Here is a 19,244-nt window from a genome sequence, read left to right as displayed (position 1 = left end):
TACCTTTCTAGAGTAAAAAATGTACTTAGGCCTATCCCTAAACCAAGTTAATTATGAAAAGATTTCATCAGCTATGGTGGTACAGGCCTGTACTTAGAAGGCTAAAAAAAGAAGTTAGCAAGACCCTGTATCAAACAAATAAATAAAGGGCTAGGATGTGGTTGAATGTCAGAGTGCTTACTAAGTACAAGGCCCTGTGTTCAATTTCCAACACTGAGGAAAACACACACAAACATAGACACACATAGACACACATAGACACACACACACACACACACACACACACACACACACACCCCACACACACACACACACACCACGAATTTATCTCCTAAAAATCTTGAATCTTTCAAGTATGATTTCCAACTCCTTAGCTCTCATCTCCACTATCTCACACCTGAACTCCTACATCTACTTTAACTTTTTTTTCACCCCACTCTTTTTAAACAAAGAAACAAAAAACAGGGTCTTATGTATCCTGGTTGGCTTCAAATTCCCTACATAGCTGAAGATGATGGTCCTGACTTCTGGTCCTCCTGCCTCAATCAATGTAGTAATAGAAATTAAACTTGGAGCTTTGTGCATGGTAGAGATGTTCTAACAACCTGTATCTTGTAACAACCTATATCCTGCTCTTCATACAGTCATAAGATTCATCTAGTAGCCTGGTATGGTGGCCCATAACTTTAACCACCACACTCAGGCAGAGGCATAACTGTGAGTTCAAGGTCAGTCTGGTCTACAAAGAGAGTCCAGGACAGCCAGGGCTCAGTTACAAAGAGAAACCATGTCTAGAAAAACAGTGAACTGACCAGACAAAAATCTTATTAAATATAAATAAAATAAAATGTTGCACCCTTCCTTAGTACAATGTCAAATTTTCATTTATTAAGCTAGTTAATGTTTAATTATAGACTGTATTCCCTCTGGAGCCTACAAGACTCATGGTGATAGGAATTGTCTTTCCCTTCGATTCTTAGTGCCCAAAATAGTACCTGGTCACTGAAATATTTATCTAAAGAGGGTAATGAACAAAATTTGAAGCTTTAGGGTACATATTTCTTTTTTAATTATTCTGTTATTTAACATAAAGAAGCCAAAAAGCCTTAATAGAAATTTGAGGTCTTCAAACACAGTACATGCATTATTAATATTACTTTTTGATGCCCTCAGAGGGCTCAGGAGATGATTTAAGTGAGTAAAGCACCTGCCCTGCAAATATGCAGACTGGAGCTGGGATGCCGGTGCCCACGTTATACAGCTGGGCAATGGAGGAAGAGCCTGCCGTCTGCCTCTGGCCTCCATTTACATATGCATGAGCACTTGCACACAAGTACACAAACACACATAAGCACAGGTATCACAAAGAGGCACACATACACACATATCATATATGCATGTGAAAAAAAGGACTTCAAATGGCCAATGACAACTAATTAAATAAATAAATGCAACTTGTATCCCACAAAATATTCAATGTTTAAATATTTGTATTGGACTGACCTGCTTTCATCCAAATCAAAGACAGGAACGGTTGTTCTTTTCGTCTTTTTGGCAAGAAATAAAGGAGCAATTTTCATTTTTCCTTAGAAAAATCAATACTTGGGTTAGTAATAAATGTTTACCACTTCCACTTGCCTTTAGTGATTTTCAAAGTTATCATTTAAAATTTTTAGAAATTTAATTTAAAAATGCTATATAATGATGTTTCATCAACTTCATTATATCCAAATCTCCTGGGAAACTTTCAATTTTAACTACAGAATCCTATAGTGTACATCTCAAATTTTTACTCAGAATGTCTAGGGAAATACCTAAAGATTTTTAATGTTTTAACATTAAAAATAAGCAAACAAATCAGGAGCTGGAGAGAGGGCTCAGCAGTTAAGAATGTGTAGAGCTCTTCCAGAGGACCAACGTTTGGTTACCACACCCACATTGGAAGAATTTCAATTGCAGTTTCAGGGAAAGAATTCCTCTTCTGGCCTCTTTGGCAAACACACATGATAAAAATACAAATAAAGCTAGGCAAGGGGGTGCACACCACCTTTAATCCCAGCACTTGCAAGTCTACTTAGTGAGTTCCAAGAGAGCTACAGTTGTACAGTAAGACCTTGTTTCAATAAATACTTAAAAAAAATCTTTAAAAAAAAAAAAACAAAACCACAAAACAACAAAACCTAGGGACTGTAGAGATGACTTAGTAGGCAAAGCCTTACAGACAACCTGGGTTTTATCCCTGAAGCTCATATGCTACAAGGTGGAAGGTGAAGACCCACAGCTAAAACTGTCTTGCACCCTCATGTGGGAACATACAAATCAACCAATTAATAAATAAAGAAATATTCTAATGAGCACAGAAAAGTTCAGTTTGGAAACTGCTAAATATATACACACAGAAGTACAATGAAATATGTTCTCCCCCAAAAAAACCTAAAAAATAAACAAGATGCCCAATTTCTCTTTGAATAACTTGATCAAAATTTTACTTATCAAAATGGAAGTAATTAAGCAGGCAAGGTGGCTCACATCTATAATCCCAACACTTGAAGGCAGAGGCAGGAAGATAAGGTATTCAAGGCCAGCTTCGATTATACAGTAGACAGCCAACCTGGTGTGACTGGAAATCCTGTCTCACAAAATAAAACAGAGGTGGTGGTGGTGCTCGAAAGCTAGAAGCACGCAGACCTCTGAGTTCGAGGCCAGCCTGGTCTACAGGTTGAGTTCCAGGACAGCCAGGGCTACACAAAGAAACTCTGTCTCAAAAATCTAAAATAGAAACCAAAAACCAAAAAAAAAAAAAATCAAAACAAAACCAAACCAAAGCTAGGCATGATGGTACATGCCTTTAATTCCAGCACTTTGTAGGCAGAGACAGGCAGATCTCTGTAGCCAGTTCCAGGCCATGAACACACAGTGCGAGCCTGTCTCAAAGAAAATAAAACCAACAAACAAAACATCTGAAATATATGATTTATGAGAAAAGACACCAGAATATTCAGAATCAATTGTCCCCAAACATTCTACTAGTTATAAGACAGTGTTAAATTCAATTACCAGGAACATTTTTAGAAGACTTGTTAAGTTTTTTTCCTAGTACATCATTCAAATTCTGAAGTTTCTTCTGATTTTTCTCTGGTTGTCTTATAGGAGCTGGATTTGAATCTATTAGTATTACAGAGTCCTAAGACAAAAATATGAGAGAAAACAAAACACTTTATTTTTATTTTACTTTTTCAAGAGATTTATTCATTTATTATATATAAGTATACTGCAGCTGTCTTCAGACACACCAGAAGAGGGTATTAGATCTTATTACTTATTACAGATGATATTACATGTGGTTGCTGGGATTTGAAATCAGGGTCCCTGGAAGAGCAGTTAGTGCTCTTTAACCACTGAGCCATCTCTCCAGCCCCCAAAACACTTTAAAACAGTATTTTTCATTACTCTTAGGAAATCCTAGTTACCCCAGTGAATGCCTAAGCCTAAAATAGTTCTGAGCTAAGTTGTTTTCACATATACACATACCTAATAACACATACTGTATCTACAACATTTATAGAGGTGTAACAGTGAAAATAAGGGAATTTCCTTTTTCTTCATAATTTCACAAATAAAAGATTCTAATTATAGATTTTTGTAATATCAGCATATAGCCTGCTTTTTCTCTTTCTCTCTTCCTTCCTTCCTTTCTTTGAAACAAGTTATCTCAGTGGATAGCCCTGGCTATCCTGGAATTTGCTCTGTAGACCAGGCTGGCCTCAAATTCAATGACACCTGCCTGCTTCTGTCTGAGGTGCTTAGATTAAAGGCATGCACCACCATGCCCTGCTTCTTTCCTTATTAATTAAAGAGTTTTCACCTTTTACTACTTTTCTCTTGTGTAACCAACAACATTACTGTCCTTATACTATCTATGACTCCATCATTGAACAAAACAAGGATGCTTGAACACAGCACTGCTAATCCTGCCTCAGCTGTCCAGATAACTGTTCCTAATAGGCAGACAGCAGGAAAGCAATGACACTGGGAAAAGGGGTCACTGATCTCATGGAAGGGTGGGGTTGCAGCTCTGTAGCAATCGTCTTCGATATCATTTCACACAATATTTGATGAACTGTCCAGAACAGACAAATCTATAGACACAGAAAACAGATAAGCAGTTGTCATAGTGAGATGGGAGAATGGGGAAGCAACAGCAAGAAGAGGTGTCTTCTGTGGAGGAACAGAAATGTTCCAAACTGGCGTGTGGCACATACTCACAATCCCAGATGAGGCAAAGGATGGTGAATTTGAGGGACCCCAGGCTACACAGCAAGACCTTGTTTCAAAAACAAGATATTTTTCTAAAATTGGCTAAAGCAGAAGTACAACTCTGAATATATTCACACTGAATTGCATACTTTTTAAAAACAGGGTATCATGTAGACCATGCTGCCCTTGAACCTATCACATAGCCTGAGGATCACTTGAACTTCTAATCCCTCTACTTTACCTTCCTGGTGTTAAATTAGATCTAGGTATGCACCATAATGCCTTAAGTTTTGAATTGTACACTTAAATGGCCAACTGTAAAGCATGTGAATTATATCTCAATAAACTTTTTAAAAATAAGAGGTTGTAGCTTTTTGCAGGATAGTAAAAGTCAGATAGAAGGCAATGCTTAGAATGGAAATGTCAATACTTAGTATGCCTGTGGTAAAGAACTGCTTTATGAATGAGAAAACTATCTTCAGTTTACAGGACACCTTGAATGACCTGAGTCTCGTGCTATAACCTATAAGCCAAACACTCTTAATACAGAATATCCACCTCGTCCACAGGCTGTCACATGTAAGTCTTTGTAAAGGCTTCCTTTTCCCACTCCTTATAACAAGAAGAACTAGCAACTGTGTCGGTAGACATTTGAATACTTACATCTGATTCTGGTAACTTCTCCCTTTCAAGACGTGTCTGGTGCCTAGAAGACCGCCTCAAGGGCACCACTGTTTCTTCAGCCTTTGACCCACTGACTTGGAATGCTTTTGCTTTCTCAATCAGTTGCTTTGCTTTTGATATATTTTTTGAAGTACTGTTTGCCTAGACAAAAATTTGGACTTTTTGAGGTCACAAGAATTTCATATTTAATAACAGAAAAAAATAGGAATATATAATAGAAAAATATTTATATTACATTGTCAACTAAGGAAAAAAATCATTCAAATCTTACCAGGGAGCCCAAATGCAGACTCAGTGATAACTACCTTGCCTAATTGTCCCTATAAGCATATCTGCATGTTTATAAAACACCCAGGAGGGGCCAGAAAGATGGTTCTGTATGAGAATGAGTTTAAAACCCCAGAACCAGCTGGGCCATGGTGGCTGCACTGTTCGTCCCCAGTTGAGGCAGAAGCAGAGAGGCAGAGAAGAAAGTCAGAAAGACAGAGGCAATCTCCATGCATTTGAGGACAACCTGATCTACAGAGTGAGTTCCAGGACATTTAAGGCTACACAGAAAAACCCTATCTCAAAAAACCAATCAATCAATACCTATGAATAAATGAGTGAATGAATGAATGAATGAAACGGAACAAAACCCCAGAACCAGCTGGGCACAGTGGCCCATGCCTTTAATCCCAGCACTGGGGGGGCAGAGGCAGGTGAATCTTTGTGAGTTTGAAGATAGCTTGGCCTAGTGACCCTGTCTCAAAACAAAACAAAACAAAACCCCAAAATAACAACAAAAAAAGAGATCACTCATCTAAGAACTTATGTAAAGCTAGGCATGATAGCTGCTAGGTACCAATCTGTAATCCCAATGTTCTTATAGTGGTATGGGACAGTTCACAAGCTGGCCTAGCCCATGCAGTGCAAATGAAAAGATCCTATAAGAAATAAAATACCAATATCTCAGTTAGTTGTTGCATACTGCTATGAATGCACATAAGTACTATATATAAATGCAAACATACACAGATTTAAAAAATGAAAAAAGAATCAAAAGGTCTATAATTTACACTAGACTTGGTGATTGTTTTCCTACCACCTTGATGACAATCTATTCTTTGATTTTAGCCAACAAATTCAGGCACATGTACAGTGCCTTTATAGACTCTAATAAGACATGACAGGAAAGAGTTGAGAAAAAGCTGGAGGCTGGGTGTGGTAGCTCTCAAGAGCCAGAAGCAAGTATATCTCTGTGAGTTTGAAGCCATACTCATCTGCATAGTGAGACCCTGTCTCATAAAGGATTAAGAACATATGGGAACACATAGGAAGGGCCTGGAGAGGTGGCTCAATATTTAAGAGCACTGGCTGCTAAGGAACAGAGAATACATAGCATGGGTTCTAATTAATGGATTTATGACACATGGAATCTTTGACATGACTTCAGTAACTACTGCCAGTCCTTTAAGGAAACAGTATCGCCTTTAGGACTCCAGTACTTTTATTACCTTTTTCTTCTGAGAAGTAAGCTCTTCCTCAGTTGTTTCAGATTTCTTAGAACTTTTCTTGGATTTTTTAGGAGTACTAATTCTAGTAAATTTCATTCTGGAAGAAAATTGACATTTGTAAAAATTTTCATAATAATGTACAAGAATCTTAAATATAAAAATAAGCCAGTTGATATTTCAATTTAAACAAACTGCAAAAACAATTCTCATCACTTTGATTCAACAGTAAGCTGAACTTTATTTATTTCTGGTACTGGGGATGGAACCCACTACTACTGAGCTACATTGCCAGCACCAAGGTTTATTATTTATTACTTCATTTAAAAATATTAAACCTAATCAACACATATTCAGGACCACTTCTCCTGTAGAGAGATTACTTTTCAATAAAATGTTACCTGTTAGCAACAAAAATAGCTTTACCAGGTGTGGTGACACACACCCATAATTCAAGCACTTGGGAGCCAAAGACAAAAGATCACTCAAGCATTCAAGGCCAGCCTTATCTCTATAGCAAGTTCCAGGCCATCTAAGAGAACCATCTTAAAAAAAAACCAAAGAAAAAGGAATGAAGGAAGAGAGGGACAGAGGGAAAGGAGGAAGAAAAGAAAAAAGAAAATAAGCCTGTCTAGTATAAGCCCCATTCAACATAGCAAAAAATAGAAACAAAAAGAAAAATAACACATCTTGAAGAAAATTAAAACTTGTCCTTGGATCACTGTAACATCAGGCAAGGCCAGTATGCAAAGATGTCATCATCAGTCAGTCGGTCAGTTTACCGAAGGCATAGCACTCAGCTGGCTGTGCTGGTGCTTGTCTTTAATTCCAGCACCCTGACTGCAGAAGCCTGGGGATCAATTTGAGTTGGAGGCCAGATTGGTCTACATAGAATTCCAGGACAGCCAAAGATACAAAGAGACCCTCTTTCAAAACCGCTCTCATAATTTATTTTTTATCTCATATTTGATGAATTCATATTTGAGGACTATTTCTCCAATGGTTATTAACTATGACAAATAAGAGTTTAGAACTCTACCTGAAAATCTTCTGAAAGGGACCAACTCAGTATTGTGGTGATGATACACACCAGGAATCCCAGTACTTGGAAGAGGATTTGAGGCCTAGACTGATTTTGTATACAAGAACATGTCTGAATAGAAAATAAAGGTGTGTGCAGTGACTCACACTAGGTATGTCAGCACTCAGGAAGCTGGAGCAGAAGGATTGCTATGAGTTTGAAAACATTCTAGGCTACATACTGAGTTCTAAGCCAGCCTGAGCTACTGAATATGACTATCCCAAAGATGACTATCCCAAAGCAAAAGCCAGGTTTGGTGACTCAGGTCTGTCATTCCTACAGAGAGGGATAAGATATTTAAGGTCTGGTGGAAAATAAAGACCAGCCTCAGTAACTTATGAACTTTGTTTCAAAATGAAGATGATGTAGATGTGGTTCATTGGTAGATCACTTACCTAATCTATGAGGGCCAATCCTCAGGGCTATATACACATAAAAAATTATTTACAAATAAATTATATCCTAGAAAATAAATGCTTAAAGAATTTTCCTTCCCAATTAATAATGCCTGTAGAATGCTCCAATTTGAGAAGAAAAACAAAATTTTACCTAATGGGACTCTCGGAATCAGAGGATATTATTATTAATTCTGCTGTGTACAGGCTGTGTTTTTCTGATACTCTGGCTGCTTTTGGAGTAGAAGCCTTCACTGGACTAGTGTCCTGGGTATTCTTAGACTCAGTACCTCCCAGAGTGATTGTGGCAGGCGTGCTGGTACCTCTCAGAGATCTCCTGGTTGGCTTGGGTGTAGAGGTATTCACCAGCCCGTTTCCAGGCTCATCTTTGCAATGTGAGACCACATCCCTGGTTGGTGTACTGCTTCTTGTTAATTTATTTCTGTTACACGGAGACACTTTTACAGAGTCATGTGCCATATCCTCACAATCAATGTTTTCACTGTCAAGTAATACATTGCTTTTGAAAACTTCTGATTTCTGTCTTACACTCCTTCGGAGGGTATTTTGATCTTGTTTATCTTTTAAGGCAAAGGCTGTTTTTTCCTTTTGCATGTTTTCTTCTCCATTTCCACCTGTAGTGGGCCTAATTTTCTTACCCTTTTGACTTGGTTTTTTACTTTTCTCCTTAGGAAAACTTTCTCTATCAGCATGCACCTGTGAAGAGCCTTGATTTGAAACTCTTTGAATATTAGGATTTTCTATGATTTTTTCAGAACTGCTATCTCCTTCATTGGCAGATTTTTCACTTGGGTCTTTCTTGAGTCCATTTCTGAGCATTTCTGATGGTGGCTGCCTGAAAGCTCTCATGAACTGCTGTCTTTCTTCCATGCTGCACTTTGGTACTGAAGCCTCAGAGCTGCAGGCTTCCAGCACAGCCAGTTCTAATTGGCCCTCCGGGATCACAACATTAGATTTCCTTTTCTGAACTGTCGACTCATTTTCTGGATCAGAGAGACTGTTCTCCAGATCGATCTGTTTCTGTTTCAAGAAAATTGGGGGTATTTTTCCTTTCCTTTTAGGGGGAGTAGGATGAACTTGTGCAAGAACAGTGACTGTCTTAAGGTGTATCTGTGGAGATGGTTCGTGGCTTTCTGATTCACCTTCAGAACCACTTTTGACTGCTTCACCAGGCCCAGAAGGAACACAGGCTGGCAGTGCAGGGTCAGGCATCTCTTCTACTTTAGCTGCCTTGTGGCTTTTTAAAAATTCCTCATAGGAGACAGTAATTGTACTCTCGTTTAAATCGAATCTTTTGTTTGCATGAGCTCCAGTGTCTACATGATGTGCAGTCCTCTCGTTTTCACTAGGTAGGGAAGGTTTAGTCATCTTGCTGTCTTTGCCACATTCCCTAGGCAGACTTATTTCATCCGCTAAGCATACACTTTCAGACGGATCCTTGCTGTGCTTCCTTTTCCTCAATATCTTGCCATTAGTTTTTGAGGTGCCTTGTTTAGGATTTACTTTCTTAGAGGTTTTTTTTGAGGTCATAGTATTCTGGTTTCTGCTGTCTTGAACACTTTTTGCAAGAGCCTCCACATGGTTCTTGTAAAGGAAAACAGAAGTACTGTTTTCCATAAAGTCACTTAAATCACAGTCCTCCTTACTATCCTTATTACTAATTTCAACTGGAGACTCCTTATCAATTTTGGTATCATTCAGTTGATGGGATAAACTAACTCTCTTTCTTTTCTTCTTAAATTCTGTATTTGAGAACACTTCCAATGGTGTCTTACAGTCTTTGTTGTCAACAAGCAATAGGGGAGACAGCTTTATTTTACACTCCTTTGTTGATTGTAGCTTCTCAGTTGTGGGTGAGGTCTTTTTAAAATAATGTAGAATATTACTGGGTTTTGGTGGAGAGAAAACCTTGTCTCCAGTCTTCCCTACTGGTGATAAATATTTGGTAATTGTTTCGCAGGAAGAGCTGTCATCATCTTTTCTCCGCTTTTTGCATGGCTAGCAATTTAAGGGGAAAAAAAGCCACAATTTATTTCAAGTAAAACAATATGAAATATGAACTGTAAACACAGATTTAATAGTTGAAATAACTGGGTAGAAGAACTACAGGAGGTTCCTTTGTGCTATCGTGTGAGGTGTATGTGATACACTCCAGCATACATGTATGTGAGGATGCATGCAAAGGCTGACAGAGGATGTCAGGTGTCCTGCAATGTCACTTTCAGCTTTATTCCCTTAGAACAAGTTCCCTCATTACACCTGGAGCTAGGCTGGTGGCCAGCATGTCTCAGAAATCCTCCTGACTTTACTTCCCCACAACCCCAAGGATAGAGGCCATACCTAACTTTTGCTAGGAATTTGAATTCAGGTCATTACACTCGTGCATGAAGCATTCTTGCCCATAAGCCATCTCCCAGCAGAGAAAGCAACTTTAGGTGAAAAAAAATGAACATATTAGACAAAAAAATGACCTTTAATGTTAAACCTACATTCAATTTTTTAAAACAAGATTTATTTACTTATGTAAGTATACTGTAGCTGTCCTCAGACAAACCAGAAGAGGGTATCAGATTTCATTACAGATGGTTGTGAGCCATCATGTGTTTGCTAGGATTTGAACTCTGATCCTGTGGAAGAACAGTTAGTGCTCTTAAATACTGAGCCATCTTTTCAGCCCTACACTCAATTTTTAATGTTATATTAAGCTGTATATGTAATTTGTGTTACACACACACACACACACACACACACACTACAATACAAAGTTTATTTTGCCAAGTGGAGTAGTTCATGCCTTTAATCCCAGCACTAGAGTCAGAAGGATAAATACCTCTATGAGAGTTTAAGGCCAGCCTTATATACCAAGCAAGGGTTCTAGGTCCGACACTACATACAGAGAGACCCTGCCTCAAAAACAAACAACAAACAATAAAACTTATATGGACCAGCACTCAGGAATTTGAGAATGACAGATGTCTATGAGTTTGAGTTCAAGGCCAGCCTGTTCTACATAGCAAGCTCCAGGCCAGTGAATATAGAGAAACTCTGGCTCAAAAAAAAAAAAAAAAAAAAAAAAAAAAAAAAGCTAAACTTATAAGAAAACATAAATTCCTACTGTCTTCTATTTTATTTTACTTTATTTATTTATATACATACATATATATATATATATATATATATATATATATATATATATATATATATATATTTTGAGACATGATCTTTCTATGTATCCCTGGCTGTCCTGAAATTCACTTTATAGGCCAGGCTGTCCTCAAACTTGCAGATCTGCTTCCCTCTACCTCCCAAATGCTGAGACTAACAGTGTGCCTGCCCTCTATTTACAACTTAAAAGTGTACCATCTACCTCACATTAGCTATATAATACATAAAAAATATGTGGAAGCTAATGCAAGGTAGGGAACCTACCAACAACCCCTTCTGCTTTACTTTTTGGTTAAAAATTACATCACTCTAAGTATCTCTAAGAAACAGTTATTAAGCCCAGGATGCTAAAATATTATTTCAGTTAGAAATCATGGTGAAAGATAACCAAAAGAACACTTGCCACAAGTCTACCATAATCCACAGACTACCTCCTGCACCAGCCATCACCCTCACAGAATCAAGGTAGTTGTAACACTAAAGATACTCATATTTATGTTAATCACTTGCAGTCAGCAATGATACTTGCACCCAGGCACATTAAACAGATTATCATGAGCCCAAGTATGGCTGATGAGACTCAGCAAAGATGAGAGCATAAAGCTCAACATGGGAAATCAAGAACCTCAGGACAAACACCTTCATTGTTGTAACTAAGGCTGGGGAGGATAACTGCCTAGGCATATACACAACCCCAGGTTTGACCTGCACCATTATGTAAAATCAGGCATGGTACACACTGTGGTTCCAGCACTGAGGCAGAAGGATCAGAAGGTCAAGGTGAACCTAATGAGTTTGAGGCCAGTCTACATGATGGGGGGGGGGGAACAAACCCTAAAACCCACAATGTCATAACAAGCAAAGTTTACCAACTTCTAGCAGTAGACTCTACTTGGACATGGATCAACACATAGATTCAATGCTGTTCTCTGAGGCCCTAGAGCAAAACTGGTGAATACTGAATCTGACTAGAGCTCATCCAGCTGCTGGTTCACTAACAACGGTGATCCCATTTTTGGCTGTACATGTATCTTAAAAAGGTTTAATGGGTTTACCTTCTAGTATAGGTGATATGAATTGTAAAACATGGGGTAGCACAGGGAAAACTAACTTGCCTTATTTTCTGTGGTCTATATTGTTTTCTTCATTCTGTGTAAATGGTCTGAATCAGCCTTGCTACTACACAAAGAAAATATCTTACTGTTCTGAATTTACTAGATTAGAATTTCTAAACCTGTTCTTAGAAGGACATTATTTCTCATTTCATTTCTATGTGTATTGTAGGCTTAAGTATAAAAAAAGGCTGGGCACGGTGACTCATTTCTATAGTTTTGGTACCATGGAAGCTGAGGTAGGCAGACTACAGTGAACCTAGGTTGCACTCCTGGGCTACAGGATGAGAGAGCTCATCTAAATAATACAAACTACTTATAAAGTCTAAATAATAGAAACCATTTATAAAGACCAGTAAACCTGGCCTAGCAATTCACTAAATTAAGCAAATATGTTGTGGTGGTGACTGGAAAAAGAATAATTCCCATAGGCTCATATATTTGAATTATTGTTTTTTTTTTTTGAGACAGAGTTTCTCTGTGTAGCTTTAGCTGGCAAAGAACTCTCTCTAGACCAGGTTGGCTTCAAATTAAGAGCTTCATTAGCCTTCTCTTCCCACAAGTTGTTCTCTGATCTTCACACATATGCTGACCACTTCACACACAATAAAGAAATAAATATAACAAAATACTTTTAAGGGGTAAAAAGAATTTGTAAGGGGTAAAAATATCACTCAACATCAATGGGAGGAGAGGCCTTTGGTTCAGTGTAGGGGAATGCCGAGGCAATGAGACGGGTGTGGGTGGTTGGGAGTGGGAGCATCTTCTTGGAAGCGAGGAGGGAGGAGGGGAGATGGGGGAAAGGGATAACATTTGAAATGTAAATACATGAATATCCAAAAAAATGATAAAGAAATGAAAGGTAACAGGTAATAACTACAGCAATATTTATAAATTAATTATAAATTAAGAAATATTGTATTGGTGTAATAAATGTTAGGTTGTAACATGATAAAATACTAATAAAAAAGATGAAAAATTAAACATATGCATTAAAAACAATACTCAGAATTAACAGGCAGGAGTAAGAAATGATAGTAGAACAAATTCTGACCATTTAGACAAATGAAGTAAAATTAAACATGTTGAAATAAGTGAATTAAAATGAATTTATTATTATCATCTAGAAAGCTTTGAGATAGTATCAGAGGCACCACACAACAGACACTCAAGTAAGATCTAAGTTCAAGTACCAGCCCTGACATCCTCTGGTATGGAAATCTTAAGCAAATTACTTTTAAAATAAATATAGTTTGATCAACTGGGTGTGAATGGTATATGCCTGCAATCCCAGAACAAGCAGACTGAAGCAGGTAGATGATGAATTTGAGATCAGCTTGGCGGTGCTACACAGTAAATAATATATTCTGTAGTTGAAAAAAAGTTACTCGATTATAAAAATTAACGGTTAGAATTTAAGTGAACACATGTTTTAGATCACTTCAAGGGCACCAGAACATATCAGAATACTAACCCAAGATATGGAGTTTAAAAACCCATAGCAGCTATAAAGAGGCACAAGCCTGTAATAGTGACAGTAGGTCAGAGATGTACTTTAAAATCCTAAAGACTACTTCTAAATGGCATATAGTTATGTTGCTTAGTGTATTTTTCTTTCCTTCTCAGAATCCCAGGGCTTCCCACATTAAGAATTGTCCCTAGATTTGTGTATTCTCTAAAACATGGTAAATACGGAATATCTAACCTGCCACAGAGACTCTTAACCACATTACATTAATCTCTGCAGCCACGAGAAACTGGCGTAAGTTTCTTACTTGATTCCACTAAGTGACATTCTAAATGGAATTCCTAGGACAGGTATTTGTCCGGACTAGCTGAACTTAAAGCTTTATCTTTTTTGCCGTTCTGTAATCCCACATCATCACGAACAAAGAGAGTGACCCTGAAATCCTTGGTGACAAGCTATTCCACCAACGTTTCAGGACCCGGGAACTGTGGTGTTCAAATCCTGACTTAACAGCCGACCCGAAAATAATCTTAAAATTCCAACGCTTTTGTGAGAGTTTTACACGACACACCGAGGCAACTATCCCACACAAAAGTTTAACTGTGGGTCATCGTGTCCCTCCTTTCTCGTCCCAGAAGCAAACAGGACTCCCACCAGCCCCACGCCACAATTCCCCAACACAGGCGGAAAGGAACTTGACAGATCCTCACCTCAATCTCGTAGTCCTTAACAGGAGGGGGTGCTGCAGCCGCCGCCATGGTCAGGACCCCTACCATGATCCCTGCCTCCTAGAACCCGAGCTCCTAGGACCTCCAGCGGTCCCGACTAGCCTGGCTGGAGGCCATAGAGGCGGCAGGTCCAGTGGGAACGAGCTGCGAGCCGTGGAGCCCGTTTCGGGTCTCCAAGAGACTCCGGCCGGACGCGGGTGCGAGGCTGGGCCCAGGGCCTCAGACAGAGGTGACGGGGAAAGCCCGGGCGCAGGCCCCGAGGAGGCGGCCAGACAGTACAGAGTAGACCCGAGGCAGATGCTCCAGGCTAAGCGCTCGAGCCCCGGGTCGCAGTGGAAGCCGGACACCGAACGCAGAACCTAGAGTGGGGCTTCGGCGGGAGTTCTTGTCAATTGGGTTTTCGCGCCGTCCGGAGCGCAGGGGGCGGAGCCTACAACCGCTGTTGGAGGCTGCGCAAACGGTGAGCCGCGAAGGCCAAACTACTTCCTTTGGCGAATCGGTGCGCGATAGCACCAGTTCTAGTTTGGAAATTTAATTGAATTTCAGGGATTTGTACTTCAGTGTTACAGCTTAATCATTGAGGACATGTTTTGTCTAAGGTTACCTAGTCATTTGGTGGCCGAATTAAAACTTAAACTTTAGCCATTCTTAAAATTATATTTTTGAAGTCGGGATGTGTTGGAGCATTTGGGCGGCAGAGGCAGCTATCTTTGAGGCCAGCCTTCTTAGACAGTTCCATCAATTCCATTTCAGCCAAGAGACTCTGTCTTACAGATAGATGATAGATAGAAGGATAGATAGATAGATAGATAGACAGACAGACAGACAGACAGATAGATAGATAGATAGATAGATGATAGATAGATAGATAGAAGTTAAAAAGAGATAAGAAGAGCCAGGCAACAGTGGTGCACACTCACACCATTAATACCAGCACTCTGGAGTTAGCAGAGACAGGCAGATCTCTGAGTTTGAGGCCAGCCTGGTATACAGAGAGAATTCTAAGGAAAGCCAGGGCTACACAGAAAAACCCTGTCTTGAAAAACCTAAAAAAGGAAAAGAAGAGGTAGCTGAAAAAACCCCTCATGTTGACCTCTATACCCTGCATGTATGTAAACCTACACTAACCCACAGGAACATATTATACATATCACACACACAAATAAAATTGTTGTTGTTGTTGTTTAGAGACAGGTTTTCTCTATGTAGTAGCCTTAGCTGTCCTGGAATTCAGAATACATTAATATTTTTTAAAGATTTATTTATTATATGAGTACACTGTAGCTATCTTCAGACACACCAGAAGATGGCATCAGATCCCATTACAGATGGTTGAGAACCACTATGTGGTTTCTGGAATTGAACTCAGGACCTCTGGAAGAGCAGTCAGTGCTCTTAACCGCTGAGCCATCTCTCCACCCCCCAATATTTTTTTTTAATTTTTAAAAATATTGATTTTATTTTATGTGAATGAGTGTTTTGCCTACATGTATGTGTATATATACCATGAGTGTGCCTGGTAATTGTGGAGAACAGAAAAGAACATAGAATTCCTGGAACTGGAGTTACAGGCAGTTATGAGCTACCCTTGTAGGTGCTAGAAACCAAACCGAGGTCTTCTGCAAGAGCAACAAAGCCCTTAACAGCTGAGACATCTCAGCCCTCAGATATAAAAAGCCTTTGCTGTCTGTATCTGAGCTATATACCCAGCTCACCATTTACCCACCATAAACAGTATTTGTAAAACCCTGCTACAGTGGTTAAAGATTTAATTGTTCCACAACACCAGCTACAATAGTACTTTTCCTTTTGCCAGACAGGTTAATAAACACGTTGCAGTATAACCAACCAATGGGAGTCTTCTCGGGAATAAAAAGAAACGAGGGCCAAGGAGCTAGTTTACTGGAGGAGTACCTACCATTGATAAGGGGGTGGGATCAATCCTGAGCACTCCCAAAAAGTAAAACTAAACCAATAAGAAGCCAGGCATGGGGCGCGGGGAGGGGGGGGGGTAACAGAGATGGCTGAGCAGCTAGGAGCACAGGCTCCCTTTAGAGGACCCACATTCATTTGCCAACACCACATGGTAGAGCACAGTTGTCTATATCTCCAATTCTGAGAGATCAATCACTCGCTTCCGGTCTCTGTGGCACCAGGCAAACACACAGTGAAGAGACATATGTGCAGCTAAAACATTCGCTCGTATAAGAGAAAAATCAATAATCTTTAAAAACAAAAACGGCAACCACATGGTGTCTCACAACTACTTGTAATGAGATCTGATGCCCTTTCCTGGTGTGTCTGAAGACAGAGCACTCATATATGCAAACAAACAAGCAAGCAAGCAAATATAAAGGAAAACAAACAAAAGCAAAAAAACAAGCAAGGGGCCAGAGCCAGTGGCTCAGCCAGTGGTTAAGAGTGTTACTTCTCCTGCAGAGGACCTGAGTCTGGCCGTCAGCACCTAAGTCATTTAGCTCACAACAATCCTTAATTCCAGCTCCAGGAGATCTGATGCCCTGTTCTGAATTTCACAGGTATTCTCTCATACACACACACACACACACACACACACACACACACACACAACTATACACACAATTTTAAAATAAATAAAAATAAGAAGAAATAAGTAAATGATCACTGTTGTTAAAGTGCCACAGTGGATCAGAGAGCTTGCGGCACAATCATGAAACCTGGAGTTTCCATCCCAAGCACCCATGGAACAAACTGGGCATCGTGTGTATGACTGGAATGCCAGCTCTGAGACCAGAGGAAATGAAGGACAATGGAGCTTGGCCTCCAGCCTAACTGAGAAACCATGAATCCAGACAGTTTCATGGCTACTCACAACCCTGGGTAACTCCAGGCTCAGAGAGTCTGATGCCCTTTTTGGCTTCCATGGACACTGCATGGGTGGGGTGCACAAACACACATGCAGGAAAAGGATCCATTTACATTCAATAGATAGATTTACATGGTACATGCTTATCTGGGGTTAATCAGATATAGTGGCACATACCTGTAATCAAAACATTTAGGAAGTAGAGGTGAAAGGTCAGAAGTTCAAGATTATTCTTCGCTGCACAGTATGTTTGAGGATAGCCTGGGCTACTTTAAACCCTATCTCAAAACAAAACCAAAAACAAACAAAATAGTACATCTGGATTCTCCTAACCTGAGTGCCTCAGGCATCTTCAGATGTGAGTGGTTCCTCTCTGCAGATAGGCTGTAACTTCCTTCGGTTGACATGGGCAGTTACACCTCTTCCATCTGCCTCCTAATTTCCAACCATTTCCAGACCTAATATTTTGTGCCCTTTCATTTGCCAGTGTTTCTCCGATTCCTTATTCTAACATTAAATTCATTTACCATTATTGGACAGAGTTTTGGAAAGAAAAGAAGAAAAAGACAGCCAACCCCAGAAAGACCACAAGATCTAGCTTAGGGGTCACTTTCTCTAAGAAGCTGTCCAGGAAACCTCTGCACATCTACGTTGCCTCAGTCAAAATCCTGTGGTTTAAACTTAAGGTTTCTGAGCTTCCATCGTACCTGCTGCGTTATGTTTTTACCAAGTTTATTGCCACTGCCCTACTATTTATTTTCTTGGATTGTCTGACTAAATTTTCCCTTCTTTTTAACTATCAGATTTACTAGTGGCCACCATCCTAATTCAAGCTTCTCTTATAATTATCATCATTATATTAATGCCATAGTTTTTTTTTATTTACCCTACTCTTCACCTATCATATATATTCATTTTACTATATAAACACTTTTGAGGATTTACTGAATGCCAAGCTCTTCATTATCTTAAGTTAGATAAGATGGATCCACATCCTGGTTATCATCTATTTCCTAAAATATTTATATTTATAAAGGACAGTGCACATGCCTCACTCATGCCCTTCTGTGTTTGTATTTGCTGGAGCTAGATATTGAACCTAGAGCCTTGGACATACTAGATGTGGTGGTTTGAATTAGAATGGTTCCCCACAGGCTCACATATTTCAATGTTTACTTCCTAGTTAGTGGAGTTATTTGGGAAGGATTAGTAGGTGTGGCCTTGTTAGAGGAGGTGTGTTACAGTGGGTGGGCTTTGAAATTTCAAAAGCTCATGCCAGGCTCAGTCTTACTCTCTGCAATTATGGGCCAGATATAAGTTCTCAGCTACTGTTCCAGTGCTATGCCGGCCTCCCTACTGCCACATTTCCCTGCCATGATGACTGTGGACTAACCCTCTGAAAGTATAAGGACGCCCTTAGTTAAATGCTTTCTTTTATAAGAGTTGCCTTAGTCACAATGTCTCTATGGCAATAGAACAATAATTAAGACACTAAGCAAACACTACCACTAAGCTACATTAGTAGTATAACTCCTGGCTGTTTGAAATAGTATCTTACTGGGTAGTTCAGACTAGCCTTACACGATATATATATATATACCCAGGCTGACCTAAATTTCAGCATTCTGAGTGCTGGAATTATAGGCTTACATCAACATGCTTGGCTAAGGCGATACTTGTATTGAACCCTGAGGCCCTTGTTCTTTTTTTATCCCCAAGACAAGGGTTTCTATATATAGCCCTGGCTATCCTAGAACTCTCTCTCTCTCTCTCTCTCTCTCTCTCTCTCTCTCTCTAGACTAGGATGGCCTTAAACTCAAGAGATTCACCTGCCTCTGCCTCCTGAACGATGGGACCAAGGGCATGTACCATTTCTGCCTTGGTTGGCCCTTGCTCATTAACACACAATCTTTATTTTATGTTATGAGTGTTTTGCCTGCATGTATGTGTGTGAACTATATGTATAGCCAGTACCCTCAAAAGCCAGAAGAGGAG

At 39.5% G+C, this 19,244-nt stretch overlaps 1 protein-coding gene across 1 annotated transcript in view; it reads right to left on the bottom strand.

Moving 5' to 3' along the window:
• The window catches only part of ATAD5 (ATPase family AAA domain containing 5), a gene marked incomplete at its 5' end in the record, with an annotated part of 45,210 nt that extends 30,758 nt beyond the window's left edge, over positions 1–14,452 (bottom strand). Inside the window, 6 exons of the mRNA XM_080923335.1 lie at positions 1,504–1,585; positions 3,058–3,184; positions 4,921–5,082; positions 6,438–6,534; positions 8,065–9,929; positions 14,387–14,452. Coding sequence (XP_080779461.1) covers positions 1,504–1,585; positions 3,058–3,184; positions 4,921–5,082; positions 6,438–6,534; positions 8,065–9,929; positions 14,387–14,452 — 2,399 coding nt within the window. The remainder of the gene's footprint in view (positions 1–1,503; positions 1,586–3,057; positions 3,185–4,920; positions 5,083–6,437; positions 6,535–8,064; positions 9,930–14,386) is intronic.
• Between the last annotated feature and the right edge of the window lie 4,792 nt (positions 14,453–19,244).

The sequence above is a fragment of the Micromys minutus genome (assembly GCF_963924665.1).
Source record: "Micromys minutus genome assembly, chromosome: 10".
In the NCBI taxonomy this organism is placed as follows: Eukaryota; Metazoa; Chordata; class Mammalia; order Rodentia; family Muridae; genus Micromys; species Micromys minutus.
Note: the sequence above shows the minus strand (reverse complement) of the source record. Positions and strands in the feature narration are given on the sequence as shown.